The sequence below is a fragment of the Crocuta crocuta genome, unplaced genomic scaffold (genome assembly GCF_008692635.1).
Source record: "Crocuta crocuta isolate KB4526 unplaced genomic scaffold, BGI_CrCroc_1.0 scaffold218, whole genome shotgun sequence".
Classification (NCBI taxonomy): Eukaryota; Metazoa; Chordata; class Mammalia; order Carnivora; family Hyaenidae; genus Crocuta; species Crocuta crocuta.
Window position 1 is genome coordinate 5,074,542 of NW_027533170.1, and position 21,812 is coordinate 5,096,353.

Sequence of the window (21,812 nt, forward strand, 5' to 3'; positions counted from 1 at the left end):
ACGGTCTCTTCCCGGATTAACCTTCCCTGTCACCTCCAAGTAAAGGCAAAAGGTATTTCTAATTCATTTTTGGGGAAGAGAAAGATGTATTCTTGGATTTCCAAATTAAATACATTTTTCTGCAGATGTTTAAATTCTGCATTACACGAGTGGTTAGTCTGACATTACGAATTTCCGTGAAACTTAACTGTTTTGAATAAAGATTAATTATTAAGCATAGGTATAAAAAAACACACTTCGATTTGTTTCTCTATTGTAACGTACCTTTTCTATATTGCAAATGGACAGCCAACACAACATGGTTAAGAAAAGCATTCCTTCAGTAAAGGCTAGTACTGTATTTTAGGCAAATGGGTAACAATGTAAAGTTAAGGGTATTTTTCTTCCCAGTCCAAAGGATCAACTACCATTTTATTCTGGGTTGAAAAATGATGTTGGGTTCACGAACAGAGCAGGAGTGTTTGAATGATACCACACACGAAAACCAAGCCGGAATAGGAGAAAATATTCTTTTATCGCTAGCAAAAGCAAAACCACTTAAGAAAATGAGGAATAAGCTCAAGATTTCTCACTTCAACTAACACCTCCACAGACTGCATTATCCTTTTCAGCAAAGCGACATTTTCACATTTAATTTTTAACGGCAAGCAATCCTTTCCATCTGGGGCTTATCTGCAGAGAAGTGTCAGCCTTGGCACGAGTTCAATCTTTAATTGAAAGTCCATTTCTGACTCTAAGCAAAATGCCCAAGAAGACCCAATACTTGTATCTCTCCATGAATCCCAACACTGACAGCTCAATTTGATGTTCTACCTGGTGGTGAATTTTGCCCCCAGATGGGCACCTACGTCTGTAACCTTCCCTCGATCATTAATAAATTATTTATCCTTACTCCTTAAAGCCGCCTGCGTTTTTTCCCCAACGTTTACACTTGTCAAAAGAGTTTCAGGAATAGGACTATTCCTCCTAAGTGGGAGGAAAGCTACAGATGAGGGCAAATTCCCTTCGGCAGGGAAATGCCAGACCGGCAAGCTGACATCGTTAACTTTCAGGTAGAGAGAAGTCGACCGTTCCGAGTGGCCACACGTCGCCACGCCAGTTATTGCAGGACCTAATTTACCCACTAGGGGAGAAGCCCGAGGGAAAGGTTAGGTCCTCACATCTCATTTTCTTTAATAAGTCACACCTGAAAGTCACACCCGGCGGCCGATGGCTGTATGGCCAACACAGGCCAACAACAGAGACCGCACAGGGCGAGCGCTCGGCCGATCGCAGGAAGCCAAGTTCCGCGACCAGAGGATTACGGGGGGGAAACAGTAGCCCATCTGTCCACAGGAGGAGGGAAAGAAGTCGACCAGGAAAGGCTGCGAGTCGGGGAGGTGGGGTTCGGCGCGCACAGGAGCCGCGGGCGGAGGGAGGGCCGGGTGGGCTCNTGACTCCTTCCGGGGGCTGTTGCTGTGAGAAAACCGTAGTTGCGGGATAAACAGTCAGGGCTTTGCGACAGGTTCCACATAGACGACCAACCGGCAGCTCCAATTAGCACCGTTGGGTTGGGTCTTCCCCGCCCACTCCGGAGCCTCCGTAGCGACGCCCCTGGCGTAAAGCCCGCCCACTGCACGCGCTGCGCCACCACTTCCGCCCTCGCCTTCCACTTTGCAAGATGGCTGAGGAGCCCGAGTCAGCGCTGCAGCTACCTCCCTCAAGTACTACTGATGGCGAAGGACCTACGGAGGTCTCCCCAGAAACAGCCACTCCGGAGCCCCCTTCTTCCGCTGCAGTCTCCCCGGGAACGGAGGAACCTGCCGGCGACACCAAGAAAAAAAGTAATTTTGAGAGCAGTTTCCTTCTAGGCAGTGGCGGGAGGTTTAGAGTGCGTCCGACTAGGTCCCTGGCGGCCAATAAAGAAGCAAAACTGAGAGGGCTGGTCCCGAGCGTGGCTTTTGACCAGTCAGGAGAGAGGAAGTGTAGTTTTCGGCTTTCGAGACCTTTGAGGCGAGTCCTTCTCTAGAGAGCCATCTCTGGACCCACCTTCTCAGTGTGGTGCCGGGTACTTGGCTGCCACGGTACTTCCTACACTGCCTTCGGCTCTTGCTTTCGGTTGTTCAGACTGCGAGCTCGTTGAAGATGGGAGCCGAGTGGGATCTCGGTGGCTCCAGGTTCTTCATAGGGGATCTCATTATTTGATCAATGACTTACGGTGCTAGGGATGGTCCGTAGCATGCCTGGATAGAACGTACGCCTTCCGGCTGTGTCGTCGTTTTTTGTACCAACGGCGCGTGAATGTACTCCTTGTACCAAAAAAAACCCTGAAATTTGATCAAGAATACAGAATGTGCAGAAAAAAACCAAAGGCATAGGGCGTCGNCCTGTTTTGGAGCCTTTGTAAGCGAGTCATTTCATTGCTTGAACCCGCAGCCCTTATTGCTTGAGAATTGGTTCGCCGTTGTAAAATACGGAGAATCCTAACGAAATCTTGTACTTGAGCACAGTATGCAGAGTTACAGATGAAAAAGCCCTCAAGTCAGCAATTACGGTTCGGATTGTTTGACCGTGGGCGTCAGGCAGCTTTTCTCGCTCCAAGAGTTTTAAAGTTTGGGAATGGCATGTTTTTACACTTCCTGATCTCACAGCTTCTCAGTAGAACTGCGTTGGGTTGCTGTTGCTTTTGGAGAATTGACTACCCCAGCACTGTCTCCCTCAAGTCAGATCGCCTCTACATCTGGGGAAAACTTACGTGTCATTTCCACATGAGACATTAGCAGAGAAACAGAAACCTAAGATTATTTGTGTAGATAAGCACTAGAATCTTTATTGCTGAAGAATTCCGTGATTTTTTACAGGTTCGTGGGATTTTTTTTCTTTTTGCTGGAACCAGGAACAGACTTTTCAAAGGTTCTTTTGTTTTTTGGCTTTAACAGCCTTAGTCTAAAGCTTACAGCTTGACCGTGAAGATAGCTGAGTAAAGCAGAGGCGAAAAAATAAAGGCTCACGACCCAGATATGGACTCAGTTTATATGGCATATTTTCTTTAGTCTGCATAGGTTTTTTTTTTGGGGGGGGGTGCTTTGTTTTTCTTTAAACCACCTTTGAAAGATCATATTTTCATTTTCTGGAGTTTCTGTCTGTGAGGTAAAACTTAGTTGCTATTTAATTTCTACCCTGAAATTGTCCCTTTTTTGAGGATCTCTTCTGATGTAAGAAGCTTCAGTATTTCCTATGATCCGCTTTGTTTTAATCTATAGAAGAATAAAGATTCTTGAAGGAATCTTTAGGAACTCTTTAGGATGATCTGGGAGAGCTTTTGAATGTACCAATGCGCTACTTCCAAAAAGATTCTCATTTAATTGACAGAGATATCTGTATTGTAAATGTTCCCCTAGTTGATTTTAATATACAGCTAGGGTTGAGAACTCTAAGCAAATCGCATTTAGAATTTTAAAAAAGAAGTTAAGGTATAGTTGTAATAAGTAACTTTCCCTTTTCTGGCTTTTTGTCCTCCCACACTTCTTCCTTCAGCAGCATATATACCCCACAATATTTTCTGCTTCACTGAAGTAGCCAGTTACAATTGAGTTGTTGATAGTCCCCAGGGAATGAGGGGAGGTATGGAAGGTGAGTCCACCAAAATCATCTGTTACCTCCCAATTCATCCTATTTAGATGACTGAAGCTATAATTACTAAATAGAGAAAGGAAGATGAACTTTAGCAAGAATATAAGTTGTATGTGTCCTGTGTTCTAGTGCCTTCATTCCAGGAGTAAGCTTTGAATAAATTGATTTCAATGACCTGTTGGGAATCTCCATCCATTTTTCATACCGAAGAAGTCAAGGAGGATGTAATAGAAGAGCGCTAACTCTAGGGGGCAGCAGTACACTACTTTGCTTTCAGTGTTCCTTTTGATTGTGGATGTCTGCGGTTTTTGTTTTGTTTGTTTTAAGCAAAGTAACTTTAGGAAAAAGATTCATAGTCTTTGCATTATTAGCATTGCTATTTTGGGTTATTGAAACAATTTATCTGAAATTATCTAGTACTTTCTAACGCCTTCTATTATTTTTCTTTATTACATTTATTGTGAAAAACTTAGTGGTTACAAAAAGCACAAATAAAATCAAATGATCATCTATAATGTCTCTACTGAGGAGTAGCATGTAGGTGCATGTTTCACATTTATGTGTTTGTGATGGTTTTAATGAAATCGATATCCTACTATACATGCTGTTTTATATTTAGTGTATTTTGATAACCTAGTCATACTGTTAAATGTTCTTTTATAATGTGTTTCTCTAATGGCCGCTTAATCTTAAGGTTCAGTAAGTATAAGCTGATACTGCTCTAAGTACTTTACACATATTAACTCATTTAATCCTGACAACAACCTTATGATGTAGATGATATTATCCTCCTTTTACAAATGGAGAAACTGTGGCCCAAAGAGATTAAAAAGCTTATCCATGGGCCACCTGGGTGGCTCAGTCAGTTGAGCTTCTGACTCTTGATCTTAGCTCAGGTCATGATCTCATGGATTGTGGGTTTGAGCCCTGCATCAACTCTGTGTTGAAAGCATGGAGCCTGCCTGGGGTTCTCTCACTCCCTCTCTGTCTCTGCCACTCCCCTACATGTTCTTCCTCTCTCTAAATGAATGAATGAATGAATGAATACATCTTTTTAAAAGAAAAGTTTATCAATATATAGATATAGATACCTAACAAGTGGCAGAGCCAGGATTTTAAATCCAGGGAGTTTAGAATGTGTGTGCTTTACTGTATTCTTTAAATTCTATCAGAGAGTATAATATCCTTCATTTAACCAATCTCTTCTAAATATTACCAAGTTTTGTTTGTTTATGTAAAAATGAATTCTTCAGCAAAGGTGAAATTCTTCTAAGTGACTCTTTTCACATCTTATATTTTCTTAGACTAGAGTCCTAGAAGTGTTATGAGTCAAAGTGTATCTTTAAGTACTTGATATATATTATCCTAATACTTGCCAGAAAATGTATATATACCATTTGCTTTCCCACCAGTAATCGTGTCTACACAGTTATTGTAATTTTGCTAGTTTGGTCTTTGAAAAAGGCCATGACATGATCTTAAAGATTTTGTCATATCTTTATTGACCAGATACTTACATTTATTCTCTTTGGAATTACCCATTATGTCCAAATACATTCTAAAGGTCAGTTTCATGGGGAGATCTTTGTGGACTGTAGAATCATGGGGGAACATCCACAAAAGTTTGTTGAAAAAGAGTATCGCCTAACATTTCTGCATCTGAGACATCCCTCGAGTATCATAAATGCATAAACTGTGTGTAGATTAAAGGTTTAAGTTTTCTGAAGTCTTTTATATACCATTTTCTTTGGATGCTCAGTATTGTTTTTTCTTTAACAGTTGATGTCCTGTTGAAGGCTGTGGGAGACACCCCTATAATGAAAACAAAGAAGTGGGCTGTAGAGCGAACCCGAACCATTCAAGGACTCATTGACTTCATCAAAAAATTCCTTAAGCTTGTGGCCTCTGAACAGTTGGTATGAAAACAACAGTGATCATTTCCCCCACATACATTCACCATAGTACCCGGGCAACTGCAAATAATGGTATACCGAAGTGTTGGTGGAATTTCTGTACTTTAGTAAATTCTCTGGGGAACCCCAAAATGAAATGAATTTTAGATTTGCTTTTACAATGTGAACCACTTTTGTACCTGCTATGTTGGTAGTTTTTCTCAGTCATGAATGCCGATGCAGAAAGGTCTGTCATAGAACATTAGTACAGAAAAGTTCTGGGTTTTGTGGTGGTGGTGGTGTTATTGTTTTTAATTTATTTTGCTATCAATGTTCCTTTCTTCCCAATATTCTTGAGGTAAGCAATATGGAGAAGAATACTGCTTACATGAATATTGCCAGATGTCATGGAAGAACTAAGAGAAATATCTATTTCATAATACAGTACTTTCTGGTAGCGTTTGTAAGGATTAATATTTTAAATGCCACCGGTGGTTAACTTCGTATTTGACTACAGAAATTTAAATGTCTACATGCATTCGGGGGTTTTTTTGTCACATGTGATAGTAATGTATGAGACACCTTTATCTGCAGATTACAATATTAGTATTAATACAGATAGTGTGAGCAGATAGGTAATTGAAGAATCACTAAAAATTTTTAAAGTACAAATTAAGGGGCGCCTGGGTAGCTCAGTCAGGTAAGCGTCCAGCTTTGGCTCAGGTCATGATCTCACCATTCGTTCATAAATTCAAGCCCCACATCGGGCTCTGCTGACTAATCAGAGCCTGGAGCCTGCTTTACATTCTATGTTTCCCTTTCTCTCTGCTCCTTCCCTGCGTGTTCTCTCTCTCTCTCTCTCTCTCTCTGTCTCTTTCTCTCAAAAATAAACATTTAAAAAAATTTAAGTTCTCATCATTAAAAATTTTTTTTAAATGCAAATTAAGAGCTCGTATGTGTTAGTGTTGGGGAGGGATATAGTTACTTGTGAACTTCAGAGTGGGAATGCATAAAATGAGTGAATTAATTTATTAAAGTGGAATGTGTTGGAATATATTTCTGCCATTAAAGAGGAAGAAATGGATCTAAGAGTTTGGCTAGAAGTGGCTCTCACGAAAGGTTTATAGAAACAAAACTAAGTGCAGGGTAGGTCAATCACTATAAGCTATTTGAGACAGGAATAGCACAGAGCCAAAGATTTCCTCCAGAGGAAGTTGCCTTTGTGACCAATTAGAGTGAGTAAAGCATCTGTTTTATAAGAATGCCATATAGAATTTAATTAAATAAATGCCAAAGACAGGCAGAAGATGAGAGTGTCATCCACATGCATATAGTAGCAGAGGACCTTGTCTAGACTCAAAATCTAAACGGGAAAATTAGGGGAATGAGGACATAATATTTAAAAGAAATGAGCAGAGGCTGTCTCTATTGAGGGTGCAGCCTGAAGGGATGGTGAAATAGAAACCCAGAGGAGTACCAAATAATTAAGGCATTACTATTAGAAATTTATGAACACAAAATGAAATGATGTTGTGTTCTATGTTAATGGTAGAGTCTTGACTCTTTGTATGGCCTCTATGCAGTAATCTGAAAGGACCTGATTGATATCAGTATGTATTAGGTTGAACCATGTAAAATTACCATCATTCATTCACCCACCGTAATACATAAAAATAGCATTCATATGGTTCAACTTTAAACCTTTGTAGTGAATCTGATTAGCTCTTCACATTTAAGCAATAGGGGGGAAAAATAGAATCATTTTGTCGCTTCCTTCAATTAAAGTAAAACTCACATCTGACTTTCATCCAGCTGTACCCCACATTATTTTAAGCAAAATGGATATTATTTTAAGCCAAGTGGTATCAAAGGCATCAATGAGTTTCCAATTCCCACAAAAACATAGTTAACTAAATTGTAAAACCAAAAAACGGTCAGTATTTATAATAAAACTCGATGACAGGGACATCTGAGTAGCTTAGTTAAGCTTGCAACTTCGGCTTAGGTCATGATCTCACAGTTTGTGCGTTCAAGCCCCGCATCTGCTGACAGCTCAGAGCCTGGAGCCTGCTTCAGATTCTGTGTCTCCCTCTCCCCAACTTGTGCTCTGCCTCTCTCTCTCTCTCTCAAAAATGAGTAAACATTAAAAAAAAATTATTTTTAAAAACCTGGGGGTACCCAGGTCGCTCTGTCGGTTAAGCGTCCAGCTTCGGCCCAGATCATGATCTCACAGTTAATGAGTTCCAGCCCCATGACAGGCTCCATGCTGACAGCTCAGAGCCTGGAGCTGCTTCGGATTCTGTGTCTCCCGATCTTTCTGCCCCTCCCATATTCATGCTCTGTCTCTCTCAAAATAAATAAAAACATTTTTAAAACATTTTTTTCAAAACTGAATGATAGAGTATCCTCATGAACCGTAAAATGCATGGTGTCAGTAAACATGCTGAAAGAAGCATGGAAGCAACAGTATTGGCATCTGACAGCCCTGAGAGAAGGAGAAGCTGAACATAGCCACAAGTGTTTCCTGGAAAGTGGAGCAAGTCCATTTAAGAATGGCAGCTGAACTTGAGAGGGTGTGGTCCTCTCCAGCGGCGGGTGATTATAAGGTACCAGCACTAAGGAGGACTGGAGGGGCTGTAGCAGTCTAGCCCCAGAGAGCTCTCAAAACACTCAGTGGGACTCCCTTGCAGGACAAGCACCCCCACTAAGGAGGAACTTCTGCAGGGGAAACAGAATTGAGCAGGGTAAGAACCTGAGAGAAGAGAGAAAGACCAGACCCAAGTAGAGAGGAATCTTGGAAAGCTCAAAGTCGAAAACAGATTATAAAAGCAAGCGACAGAGAAGTACCAAGGTCAAATGCCATACAATGTTATAAGAAAATGATGACATTCCTAAAGCATGCCAGAAAGATGTGCTTGTGATAGAAGTTAATAACTGATTTCAAAATGAGCTAGAAGACATTAAGAAAAACATAATCAGCATCAGTAAAACTCAACTGAAGTGACCGCTCAGGAAAAGATTTTAATTATAAATAAAAATTATTTCAGAAATGGAGATTTAAGTAGGAGAAACATAAGAGCAAATAACAGGTAAGGTTTGGGAAATGCTTTCCTAAATGCTTTAGGAAAGGTAGGCAAAAAAAAAAAAGCCAGTTTTTTAAACCAGAAAAAAATGGAAGGTAAAAAAGGTGGCAAGGATGCCTGGGTGGCTCAGTCAGTTGAGGGTCTGACTTCAGCTCAGGTCATGGTGTCGTGGTTCATGAGTTCGAGCCCCACATCTGACTCTGTGCTGACAGATCAGAGCCTGGAGCTGTTTCAGATTCTGGGTCTCCCTCTCTCCCCCTCCCCTACTTGCTCTCTCTTTCAAAATAAATAAACATTTTTAAAAAATAAGGAAAGGTGGCAAATAGTGAATATATGGATAACAAGTCCCTGAAAAAGCAAAGGAACAAACAAATATTTAAAACTATAAATTAAGGAAAATTTCTTTTTTTATTAGTGTTTCCAGTTATTTTTGAGAGACAGAGAGGGAGACACAGAATCCAGAGCAGGATCCAGGCTCTGAGGTGTTACAGAGTCTGACACGGTGCTTGAACCCATGAGCCATGAGATCATGACCTGAGCCAAAATTGTACACTAAACCGAGTAAGCCACCCAGGCGCCCCCAAGGAAAATTTCTTTAAAAGACTTGAAACTACATATTGAAAAATTGCATGATGGGGTGCCTGGGTGGCTCAGTCGGTTAAGCGTCCAACTTTGGCTCAGGTCATGATCTCACAGTTCATGGGTTCAAACCCCGCATCGGGCTCTGCTGACAGCTAGCTCAGAGCCTGGAGCCTGTTTCAGATTCTGTATCCCCCTCTCTCTCTGACCCTCCCCTGCTCATGCTGTCTCTCTCATTCTCTCTCAGAAATAAATAAAACATTAAAAAAAAAAAAAAAGAAAAGTTGCATGAGAATATCAACACAGAATAACAAGTACCAAGGAACATTCTGTTGAGATTGTACTATACTTGAAAGTAAAAGACAAAATTTCCTTGCACATACAAGGGGGAAAAAAGAGAACATGACTTTGAAAGAAAATTACGTATCAAGTTTTGACATCAAAGTTACAAGGAAAGAAAATGTGAGATAAGGATTTTATATGCCACAAAACTGAACTTTTAATAGGCACAAGCTATTAGCAATGTGCAAGAATTTGGAATTGTCCCCATGAACCCTTCCTATAGAAGCTACTAGAAAAAAACTCCATAATGATGAAAGACTAGTAATTTAAAAACCAAATCAATTTGCTTTTTAAATGTTTTTATTTATTTCTAAGAGAGAGAGAGAGCGCGCGCACACACAAGATACTCTACGCAAAGCAGGCTTCAGGCTCTGAGCTAGCTGTCAGTACAGAGCCCAATGCAGGGCTCAAACCCATGAAGCGTGAGATCATACCCTGAGCCAAAGTTGGACACTTAACCGACTGATCCACCCAGGCACCCCAATAACCAAATCAATTTTTAAAATAATTTTATCTTCCCAGAGTGGCTGGCTGGCTGGCCTAGTCAGTTGAGCATCTGATTCTTGATTTCAGCTCATGTCATGACCCCAGGGTCGTGAGACCAAGCCCTGCATCACACTCTGTGCTGGGTGTGGAGCCTGCTTGGGATTGTCTCTCTGACCCTCTGCCCCCCTCCCCTGTGTGTTCTCATGCTCTCTTTCTCTCAAATAAAATAAATACAATCTTAAGTGTTTCCTGGAGCGCCTGGGTGACTCAGTCGGTTGAGCATCCAACTTCAGCTCAAGTCATGATCCCACGGTTCGTGGGTTCAGGCCCCAGGTCAGGCTCTGTGCTGACAGCTCGGAGCCTGCTTTGGATTCTGTGTCTCCCTCTCTCTGCCCCTTCCCTGTTCCGACTCTGTTTCTGTCTCTCAAAAATAAACCTTTAAAAATAAAATGTTTCTTGAAAAAAAAAGTTTTATCTTCTACAGTAGTCACATTTAACAAAAGATTGCATTTTTAACATTTTACTTTTATGGAATTTTTTTTTTTTAAGTTTATTTATTTTGAGAGAGAGAGTGCATGACTCAGGGGTAGGGGCAGAAAGAGGGGAAGAGAGAAAGAATCCCAAGCAGGCTTTGTGCTGTCAGCACAGAGCCAGACACAGGCTCAGCCCCAGGAACGGTTAAGATCATGACCTGAGCCGAAACCAAGAGTCATTTAACCGACTGAGCCACCCAGGTGCCCCACTTTGCTGGAATTTTAAATTAGCTGTATTGCTGGGTTGGGTTTTTTTAATTTTATTAGTCACTTTCAGTTGCTAACTCCCATTATGGAAACCACATTGAATTCCTGTAGTGGTCTTCTCTGGCTATGCTACTGTCTCTTCAACACTGACGCTCATTACTTTTGCCCCATTTGCCTCCAAAGCCTATGTTACTCTCTTCGCCTACTTAAACCCTATTTATTTCTCAGGTATCTCCTCCAGGAACCTTCCCTGAGCTTTTTGCTAGTCTGAACTAATGCCACATCTCTATACTGTGCACCTTGTCACGTGCACATTTCCCAACCATCTACTTACCTATTTGTGCATCTGCCTCTCTGTTAGATCAAAAATTCCTTGAGGGGAGAGATCACAATAATCTCCATGGTTCCACACTTTTTGCAGTTTCTAGCATATAATAGACAGTAACTGTTTGCTGAAATAAACTTGTCGTCAAGAGCCTGTCTCCTAATTTAAAATGCACCAAGAATAAAATCTAAGTCCACTCCTACTTAAACTGCCAGGAACTAAACACAAAATATTATATCTGTATTATGGGACATTCACATTAAAGTGCACACCAGTTTCTGTTAAAATTTCTGAGTGTTTGTATTAGAACATTACTCAGCCTTAGCCATGAATTGATAATCAAGCATGGACTGTTTTTAAATAATCATTAGAACTAGTGTCTATTGAGTACATGTACCAGGCACTGATCCATGATGTGTCCTGTCTCATTTTATCTTTCTCAGCACCCCCATGAAGTATAGGTACTGCTCTTTTCCACATTTGCAGACTAGGAAACAGGGTGTGAAAGGTTATTTGAATTTGGAGCCAAGATTCAAACCTATATCTGTCTCTGTAGAGCCTCTGTTCTTAATTACCACACTGGATTGCCCAAGGGGGAGACAGACAACCTTTGTCCTTGCTATAGCTGGTGATCCACGTAAAGTCTGTCACCCAACTGTTCTGATACTGTTTTCTTTGAAGACCATGCTAGGCCCAGGAAATTTTAGTCTTCAGGTTTGATTACAGACAAAGGAAAATTGAGTATGTTACTTGCAAATAATGTGCTTTGTTTTTTAAAAAGGAAATTATCAAAACCCACTTTGACACTGTGGCCTTTTGTCTCTGTTATCTTCTGAAATGTTTTAGTGAAAACAGACAACTGAAACACTGAACAGTATATCCTTTAAAGAACACGGCTGTAAGGACATTAGGTTTCAGTGGCTTTTTGTTTTAACCTCATATGGCCGGAAGTGACTTAACAGTAGTGGCACTCCACCTGATGTTCAGTACCTTTGAGAGTTTTCAAAGGTGATAAAGGTAAAAAAAAAAAAAAATAATAAAATTTAAGTCCAAATGTGTGGCATTTATACTCCCACCCCAAAGTGCACAAAGTAGCTCAACTACTAGATTCCTTGATACGGAGCTGTATATTGTATATGTATGGGATTTCCTTAGGAGAAAGCCTGTCTTTAAGAATGAGTAAATGGAAAAATTTATATTTCTAGGAGTTTCTTGAGTAAACCTTCAAATGCTATTTGTAAAGACAGTATTTAAAGGTTTCTTAGTTATAAAAAGTTGGGAACCACATTGTAGGACCAGAAATTTTGTTACGTGTATTCACCCAGAGGAAAGACATAATTGATCTTTTAAAGCTCTCATTGGGTTGACTGATTTATTAGTATTAGAAGGAGTTTAGGGAAGCTGTTTTCACTTCTGAAGACAACTTGAAATAGCTGAATGATTGGAACCCAGCAAAGTGCAGATTCATCAGGATACCATTAAACATGAATCACCTTTTTTCTTCTTTCTCGCAGTTTATTTATGTGAATCAGTCCTTTGCACCCTCCCCAGACCAGGAGGTTGGAACCCTCTATGAGGTAAAAACATCAGTGCTTTGTTTTCTTTCCTTTATTTTTTTTTAATATATTTTTTAAGTTTATCTATTTGGGGGAGCACACCTGGGCCTGTGCACTTGCTCGTGGGGGCAGGGGCAGAGAGAGAGGGGGACAGAGGATCTGAAGCAGGTGCTGCACTGACAGCTCAGAACCGTGAGATCATGACCTAACCGACTGAGCCTCCCAGGCACCCCAGTGCTCTGCTTTCTTAATGGAGTCTGCACATCTGTATATATTATGTGATCATTAACTGACAACATTTTAAGAGATGATAGTCCATTCTTAGTTGGTGTGAAAGAAGAGATTACTTTCTTGTCGTCTTCTAACACTTTGAACATAGCTGGATCTCATATAGTGATGGCGGAATTAGGAAATGAATAATATGAACAGGAGATGGCTGTGAAGTACAGTAATCCAGATCTGCCTCCCGAGGCGCTGAAAAGGAAGACGACGTAACAATGACCTTCTTACTCCCCACTCTTATGAGTTACTGGTCATAATCATTCGAGTGTGCATCGTAGCACCACTGCTAGAAAACAGTACATACCTTACAGTCAGAGATGGACAAGATAAAATGCAAGCCCAGCCATGCCTAAAATACTAGGTTTTATTCAATGTTTATGATACTGATATGTGTCCGCGAGTAACCTGGACCTGTTGAAAGGAATAGTCTTACGGAAAACTTAACATGTACCAGGAGGTTTATAATATATATAACTTTTTTCGTAGTTTTATGTAGGAATATCAAAAATTGAGTTTAATATAGTGCCTTTTTTTTTTTTTCCTTTTCTTTTCCTTTTGTAGTGTTTTGGCAGTGATGGTAAACTGGTCCTACACTACTGCAAATCTCAGGCCTGGGGATGAAGCACAGAGGAAAGAACTTGCTACCCAAATGAGTCTTCGCAAAGGAAACAGCCTTGGAAAAAGCACTGATGCTTGTGACAAGAGACTTGTGTATGTGATCTTCCCAGCATGTTTCTACTGTGACTCCTGTTTATGCCTAAAGAAATCCATAGAGTAGATGGACTCACAAAAATGTGATTTGTACTAATACACAAATCATCATAGAAGATTGACTTTAGAGTATACCCATTACTACAGCTGTTGCTCCAAATCTGCCTCCAATGTATTGAAAAGGAGACTCAGGCTGTAGAAAGCTTCTTCATTACCAGTTCTCAATGACTGAAATTGTTTACTTGTAGAATGAACACTCTGCTGATTTTTTTCCACTGTAAAAGTCAGTTTACTAAGGGATTCTTTTCGTGTGTGTTCAGGGAAGTTCAGTGAGGTAGGGGTTAGGCCTTTTCTCCTATACATTCAGATCTACAGTGTTAGGAAGTAATAACATGGACCGGCTGGCTTTATAGTGCACATCGTCCAGTAGGGGGCGCAGCCTAGCTGGCGGAACGATTCCAGCAGTTTGGTTTTACATTTTTTCCAGATGATAATGGAGGGAAGAAGCGGTTCCTCCTATTTTGTAGCAAACATCTAGCGCAGAGAGCATGTGTGTTGACCCACTGGAAGGCTGCTTTAGATAATGTGTGTGGTTTACAATTATTTTATGGGGAAACAGAAGGAATGTTACAAATTCTGGCAACTGAGTCATATAGCTCTTTAGTCCTATCATTTAATGATTGGGTCCTAATGGTTGTAACTGTGGTGTCGTTTTGTGTCTTATTTTTACAGTAATGAGTAAACCCGGGAACGTCTTTTGAGTTTTTTATAATCCGTTTTCAATCCTGAAAAGACTCAAAGAGTAACGTATAGCCTTGGGATTTTTGTGTATTTCATTCCGTGACTAAAAGTACCATTTTTCCTGATGCTATAAGACTGGTAATTGCTTGCAGGTGAAATACTGTATTATATCATTCTGTACTATTATGGTAATGCAGCATTTCAAAAAAGCATTCCAATAAATGAAATGGAATGTTCATACAGGAGCTAACACATGGATGAGAATTCTGAGTGTTTATTTTCAAAGATAATTATGATTTTACCAAAAGACTTTGAACTACACTCTTGTCCCTTAAATCCCACAACGTGCTGTATGGTTAATGATCTGCCATATATTAGCACTCAGGCATGCGAAGGAACAGTTCCATTTATAGTGATGAAGTCTCTCTTCCATATTCATTCTTCTGCCCAAGAATGAATTCTGAAGTGCCCTTATACCAGTGTCCCTGTGTCCTAAATTATGTAGTTTGGAGTTAGCGCTGGAATAGTACAGGGGGAATTAGGCAAATTTATCTGGGTAAGACTAGGTAAGAAATTTACATGTATGTTGAAAGCTGGGAAGTGTCTTATTTTCGAGTCAAATAAGTTGGATTTGGAAAAGATCTGATCTCTGACTTTATCCACTTATAGTTACTGAAGCGTGTGGATATAATTATTTATATGCATGTGTGTAGCAAAAATGTGTTTAAATTATATTAAATTTCCCATAAGTTTTTGGATAGAATATTTACTACCTCAGTAATCAAAACTGCTTGAGTTTGACTTTGTGACATCAACTTGATTATTCTTTTTTGATCTAAATAACATTAAATCTAAGGGTAGCTAAATATGCATACCTTACTTGTTTTCATCCCTTATAACCTTGAAGAATATTTGGGGCTTTACATATTTTTCAAACCTTATTTACATTATTATCTCTTAAATCCTTACCCAAAGGATTTAATCATTCTGTGCTAACTCTGCAACAGTTAATTTTTAAGCCTGGATCTCACAAGTTACTGAGTGGCTAGAAACTAAAACACACTGCACAGATATTTTACAATTATTTGGTTTAAACTACCTTAATTATAACTGAGTCTGGGGACGGGAAGCCCGAACCTTACAGTTGCACCTTACAGTTGCTTAAGTTTTCCATGTTTATGAGGAAATCGATGTCAGTAACTTCATGCCTTATCTTGCGCAAAGATGACCCACCGCACACAGGACATGTATCATGATGGAATATTGTGCTTCCGTCTTTGAAGCCACCAGTGCCAAGGATTTGATAATGATCCTCCACATTTAGGGTATAAGGTACGCGGAGACTTTTATCTGCAATCAAAATAAGATTTGCTACCTTGTGGAATCTACAATTTTCTAGATGCTTCAACCCTCAAGGGACCTTAAACATCTACTCTAACCAGATCAGAAAACAAAGTGCAGACCGCTCCTTAGATTATGGGACACTAGTCAGCCAGATTCGTTTGTGTGCAGCCCAGAGCGGGAGGGTCATGGTGTCGAAGGGCTGTGAAAATGAAAATCCCCTTTCCTGCACCTTCTGCATCATGCTCCAAAGATTATAATATAAAGGGTAAGCATCCGGCACTAGGGAAGTCAGCCACAGACCGCATCATGGAAGGGAAAGCACTCAAGTCCGCTCCGCAGCCAACCCACACTGCACTATTCCCTGTCGCCCCAACAGGCCTTGTGCTCCGTCTCCTGCATCTGTGTATGCGATCCACTTCTAGACGTGTACTGAGACCTTCCCCTCTGAAAGTCCTACCTCTCTGCCTCATTTCAGTCATAACTTTTCCTCAAAGCCTGTCTGAATCATTCAGGGCACCTCCCACCCCCCTCATCATGAGATCACTCACAGCAGCCTTCCACTCTTTCAGCTCTTCCTGTATGCTTTGTTATAAGCGTGCGTGTATAACACCTTTCACGTTTGTCATGATGTTCAATATATTTTCTTATATATGTATAATCAGCAATTCACTATATGATACAACCTTGGATTGCGAGTCACTTGTTCAGCACATGTTCACAAGACGGGCAAGCATTTCTAATACATTTTAACTTGATAAATGATGTCTTGTGATCGAAATAGTACGAATCGCCGATGTCACATGATCACAACTGAGCCAATGGCTCTTGAAATTCACTTTTATATACAAGTGCTTAGGATGACAAGCATGTTTCTGAAATGAATTATGCTTGCAAGCCAAGGTTTTACTGTATACTGACTGAGTGAATTTTTTTTTGAGAGTGAGAACACAAGCCTGTACATGCACATGAATGGGGGAGGGGCAGGGGAAAGAGAATCTTAAGCAGGCTCCATGCACAGCCCAGTGTAGAGCCTGATGCAGGGCTCTATCTCACAAACCCTGATACCATGACCTGAGCCGAAATCAAGAGTCGGGCAGACACCCAAGTGGCATGAGTGAGTGAACTTTTTAAATGTGGCTTTAAAAGATTTAATCTAGCAAAACAACAGTAAAGGAAATATTTTTAAATTTTTGTATGGGAAAAGATAAAGGAAATTATTTGCAATGTATGTAGGGTTTGAATATTGAGTATGCATAAAGAACTCATTTTAATTGAGAGTAAGGCATCTGGAAAATGGGCAAAAGACATTAAAATGCCATTCATAAAAGAAAATTCAAGGTGGGGGTTAGTGGATGAAATAGGTGATGGGGATTAAAGAGGACACTTGTGACATACGGAAGTGCTGAATCACCATATTGTACACGTGAAACTAATATTGCACTGTTAACTATACTGGAATTAAAAATTTTCAAAAACTGGGGCGCCTGGTGGCTTAGTCAGTTAAGCGTCCGACTTTCGCTTAGGTCATGATCTCGCGGTTCATGGGTTCGAGCCCCGCATCGGGCTCTGTGCTGACTGCCAGCCCAGAGCCTGGAGCCTATTTCAGAGTCTGTATCTCACTCTCTCTCTGACCCGCCCCTGCTCACGCTGTCTCTCTCTCTCTCTCTCCTAGAAATAAATAAAAATATTTTAAAAATTTTTTCAAAAACTAAAAATAGAGATGCTTAATAAAGCACAAAAAGGGCAAAACCCCATTATGCAAATAAAAACTATGAGATGCCAATTGTCACCTGTACCAGTGGGCATCACAGAAAGCACTGTACTTGTAGTACTGGCAAAATTGTGGGGAAATAAATCCTGTCCTGTTCTTAGTGCTCGGAAGACGAACTGGGCACTACATACATTTTCAAGGGGCAGTTAAGCAAAACCTGTCAAAAGCCTTGAAACTCTGATTTGTACCTTCCATTGGTTCATTCATAGACCAAATAAGTTCCTGTTAGGCCCTCAGCTTCAGAGAAAGACAGGATCCCTATTCTCGGCACTTTTGTTCTAATTAGGCAGATTTTTAGACTGAAATTGGAATCTTGAAATTTTTTAAATTGAATTTTTAGAAGTAGTGGAAAGCAAAAAGATTTGATACCAGATACTAGATTTATCTCTCTTTTCTTTCATAATAATGAGAAATAAAACATGAATGTTTGTGAGTGGGTGGAATCTCAGGTTAGAAGAGTCCTTATAAATCCAGTTCTTTCTGTGTCCTCCTATCAGATACACAGGAAGTGTACGGTGATGACCTGTCCTGGTTGCCACAAAGAAGGCCCTGTCCATTTTGACATGGCTCAGTTCCTTAGAAAATGGTCTTCTGTGGTCTTGTCTTCCCCCCTGCCTTTTCTGTGTGTTCCCAGTTCTAGTATCTAGGTCTCGAAAGCTTATCTTTTTCCACACACCCCTGCTCCCCAGTCCTCCTAAATCTTCTCTTAGTGGCAAATCTGTTCCTTCCAGTCAATGAGACTCATTCTTGATCCCTCTCTAACAACCCAAATCTCTAACTTCCAAATCTCTCTGCAAATCCTGACAGCTTTACCTTTCAACACGACCATTTTGCCTCCCTTCTGCCCCGAAGATTGTCTCTCATTCTGATTGCCAGCTAATTGCTAATTGGCTTCCCTTGATTTGCTCGCTCTCTGGCCAAAATCCCTGAATGGTTTCCATTGTTCTCCGAGGGCCTATGTGATTTGTAGTCCCTACTTCCACACCCTGCCATCCACGTCCATGTTCATCAAGCACTTAGTGTTTCCTCCCAGGGCTTTTGCACTTAACTGTTTCCTCTATCTGGAAACTTCCCCCAGACAACTGCACGTTTACTGACTTCCTTCAGCCCCAGCTGAAATACCTAACTCCCCTAAAGTGACAGTTCCTCACCACCCTCCACCCAGCTTCGGCTTTATTTTTCTCCATTATATATCTGTGTACGTTGTGTATCCATCTCTCCCTGTATATTGTAATATTTCTTGGCAGTGTCTACCCCTCCCACCCCTACCTTATTAGAGCATAAGCCCTGTGAGGGCAAAGACTTAGTTTTGTGAGGAGTGCCTGGCATCCAGCACATGCTTTTAAAAATGTGTTGAATGGATGGATAGACCATGATTTCCAGACCTGTAGTAATTCTTATTCCTTTCTCTGAATACCTACCCTATGTCAATGTCTGAAAATGTGATGATCCTCGCCCTTGGCAATGCAAAGTGCAGTGGACCTACATCCCTGGACCCAGGCATTCTACTTACATTAACAGAGCCTGTAATGGCAATCACTTTCTCATTCTCCTCCTCCCTCTCCTCCTCCTCCCCCTCCTTCTCCTCCCCTCCCCCTCCCCCTCCTNTCCTCCTCCCCCTCCTCCTCCTTCTTCTCCTCTTCCTCCTCCTCTTCCCCTCCCCCTCCTTCCCCTGTTCATCCTCCTCCCCCTCTTCTTCCTCCTCTTCTCCCTCTTCCTCCTCCCCCCCGGAAGAATTCGGGCATCCTTTGCAGAGAATCCAAAAACTCTTGAAAACAACAAGTCCCTTGGGTTTGAATTCACTACTCCAGGATCCCTAAAGAAAAACTAGCAATTCAGTTACTCTAGCCAATCACCTATGTTTTTCCTAACTTTGCCATCCATGCATACACAAGCCAATGTGTGCTGGACAATGAGGGGGATGTAAAAACAAAACGTAAATAGTCTGTCCTAAAGGTTCTCCCTGTTAAGAGGATGCACGTAGCAACTGCGATACATGCTCTGGCATATAGTTAAGTGCCCTAAAAAAGATACTGATTATTGTACCAGTTCAGGGAGAGATACAGCTTATTTGAAAGGAAAGCATTTGAGCTAAGTAAGTCCTTAAGATTTGGACATGGAAACAGCCTTCAAGAATCTAGTCAGAAGGAAAAGCTTAAGCAAAAGAATGGATTGGGTAAGCACAAGAAATAGTCACTAATTCCATTTCACTGGAAGATATANCCAAAAGGTGGAGAACGTCAAATGGCAGCCTCACAAGCCATGTGTGTTGGAAACAAGGGCTATTGAAATTGTCTGGGAAACAACATTGATTGTTGCCTTAGGATAATGAATCTAGTGGGGGTGAAGAAAAGATNAAGAAAGACAAGAACTGGGGTGGGGGGGTGGGGGGGTGACCAAGAAATCTCCAGTCTAGGAGGTCAGTACCATAATCCAGCCAAAATAGAGGCTTGACCAAGTATAGTAGCAATAAGAATAGAAAAGCAGGAAATCACAAAATACATGGAGGCACAAAATTTGCCATCAGGTTGAAGGATTTGAGAATGAATCAAAGAAAGTGTAGGCAGTGGTGGGTGTGGATTTTGAGCCTAGGTGGCCTCATTGCAGAAACAAACTCCAGGGGCGCCTGGGTGGCTCAGTCGGTTAGGTTAATTATCCAACTCTTGGTTTCCACTGAGGTTAGATCTCATGGCTTGAGCTCCACTTCGGGCTCTGTGCTGGCAGCGCAGAGTCTGCTTGGGATTCTCTCTCCCCCTCTCTCTCGCCCCACCCGCACTCTCTATCTTAAAATAAATAAATAAAAACAAAAACAAAAAAGGAATAGAAACTCCAGGAGTTGAAAAGCTTGCTTGGAAGGAATTTCAAATATCTTGCATTTAAATGCCAAAAGCTGTTAAGTAGAGATTGCTCTCAGCCTGTAAAGTTAGGGAGATGTGGGAGGCATCCGCACAGAAGTGACCAATGAAACTGAGTTTGCACGAAGGTTTAGAGAAGAGAGGCAATGACTATGAACGTGTGGATATGGGTATAGTAAGTCGATTCCTTAAGTCTTTGAAAGTCAAGAAGAGGTGCCAGTGAAGGGAGATTAAGATAGCTGAAATGGAGCAATTAAGAGACTCAGAAGAAAACGGTGACAAGAATAAAAAAATCACTTTGAGTGAACAATAAAAACTGTACGATGTACTCTGTCCCCAATTAACCACCTCTCAGCGACATACATCACAAAAGATTGGCTTCTGGAGTGCTTTCAACTCCTTTTTGAACAAGGGGATTGAACTGTCATTTTTATTTCCTAACAACATTGTTAGAATACTTGCAGTGTGATCAGTTTAACCTGGGATGTTTAAAATGAGACCGTAGGGGGCACCTCAGTGGCTCCCAAGGTTAAGCTTCAGACTCCTGATCTCGGAGCTGATAGCACAGAGCCTGCTTGGGATTCTCATTCTCTTTCTCTCTCTCTCTCTCTCTCTCTCTCAAAAAATAAACTTAAACAAACAAAATAAGACCATAGGTGGCACAAGTAAATTTAAATATATAGACACATACATCGATGCAAAGTAGAAGTAGAGAGGAGAGACCAACCTTTCATAAATTTAGGCCTTTAATAACCCTGAATTCGAATTATTCCCTGGGTCGGTTTATAATTAGAAAGAATGAATCTAGACTTGGATTTCTTCTGTCCCTCACATGTATTTTCATTCACACTCAATTTGTGTTGTTCACAAAGCATGTCACGGGCTGTGCACAGCACAGAAAATGGGTTTCGCTAACCAATAGGCTCATTTGAGCGCACGCCTAGATTTGAGTTTAATAGTATAATTAAAACCCTACGAATTATTGCATTAGGAGCCCAGAACAGCATTTCTTTTCACCATTAATTGACCCATCAGGTCTTTCCACCGAATATATTTTATCCTAAAGGAAATATTTGGTTTTAAAATCAGGGATACGTGACTTTCCTTCGTTTCACTAGTCTTGCTCGAGACCCGAATGTCCTTTGTGAAAATGTACTTTCAGTACAGTACATTTCTTTTTTTTTTTTTTCCAAGAAAGACCTCTCTTNCAACCTCCTCCGGATCCCTTCGGTCTCAGTCCCTGAGTCGCCAGCCACAGAGGCGGAGGGGAGCCTCCCAGAGCAGCTGGGGGCGGGAGCGGTGGGGGCGCTGGGAGAGGGGCTGGGATGGGCGGACGCAAGGCGCCGTGCGGAGGTGGGGGACACCCGGCGCGAAGCNCGCCTCCGCCCCGCTGCCCAGATCGCTCCCAGCCTCTCCCCACCCACCGAAAGCCGTTGGTACAGTCCCGCCGGCTTCGAGAGCTTAAAAGGGGCCGGGGCCGCCCAACCCAGCAC

At 41.3% G+C, this 21,812-nt stretch overlaps 1 protein-coding gene across 2 annotated transcripts; it reads left to right on the forward strand.

The window, feature by feature from the left end:
- The first annotated feature begins 1,543 nt into the window (after positions 1 to 1,543).
- Positions 1,544 to 14,605, forward strand: ATG12 (autophagy related 12). 2 transcript variants are annotated; one of them, XM_077746260.1, is made up of 4 exons: positions 1,632 to 1,823; positions 5,392 to 5,528; positions 12,574 to 12,636; positions 13,459 to 14,605. In XM_077746260.1, exons 1-4 carry the CDS (start codon positions 1,661 to 1,663, stop codon positions 13,516 to 13,518), a joined length of 423 nt encoding a protein of 140 aa, XP_077602386.1. In that variant the 5' UTR covers positions 1,632 to 1,660; the 3' UTR covers positions 13,519 to 14,605. The 2 variants fall into 2 exon arrangements, with proteins under 2 accessions (XP_077602387.1, XP_077602386.1); XM_077746261.1 differs by lacking the exons at positions 5,392 to 5,528; positions 13,459 to 14,605 and having other exon boundaries at positions 1,544 to 1,823; positions 12,574 to 12,635.
- The last annotated feature ends 7,207 nt before the right edge of the window (positions 14,606 to 21,812 follow it).

Coding starts and splice junctions, on each gene's coding strand:
- ATG12 (XM_077746260.1), top strand. CDS start 1,661: ATGGCTGAGGAGCCCGAGTCAGCGCTGCAGCTACCTCCCTCAAGTACT. Junction 5,529..12,573: donor TTGTGGCCTCTGAACAGTTG/GTATGAAAACAA, acceptor TCTTTCTCGCAG/TTTATTTATGTGAATCAGTC. Junction 12,637..13,458: donor AGGTTGGAACCCTCTATGAG/GTAAAAACATCA, acceptor TTCCTTTTGTAG/TGTTTTGGCAGTGATGGTAA.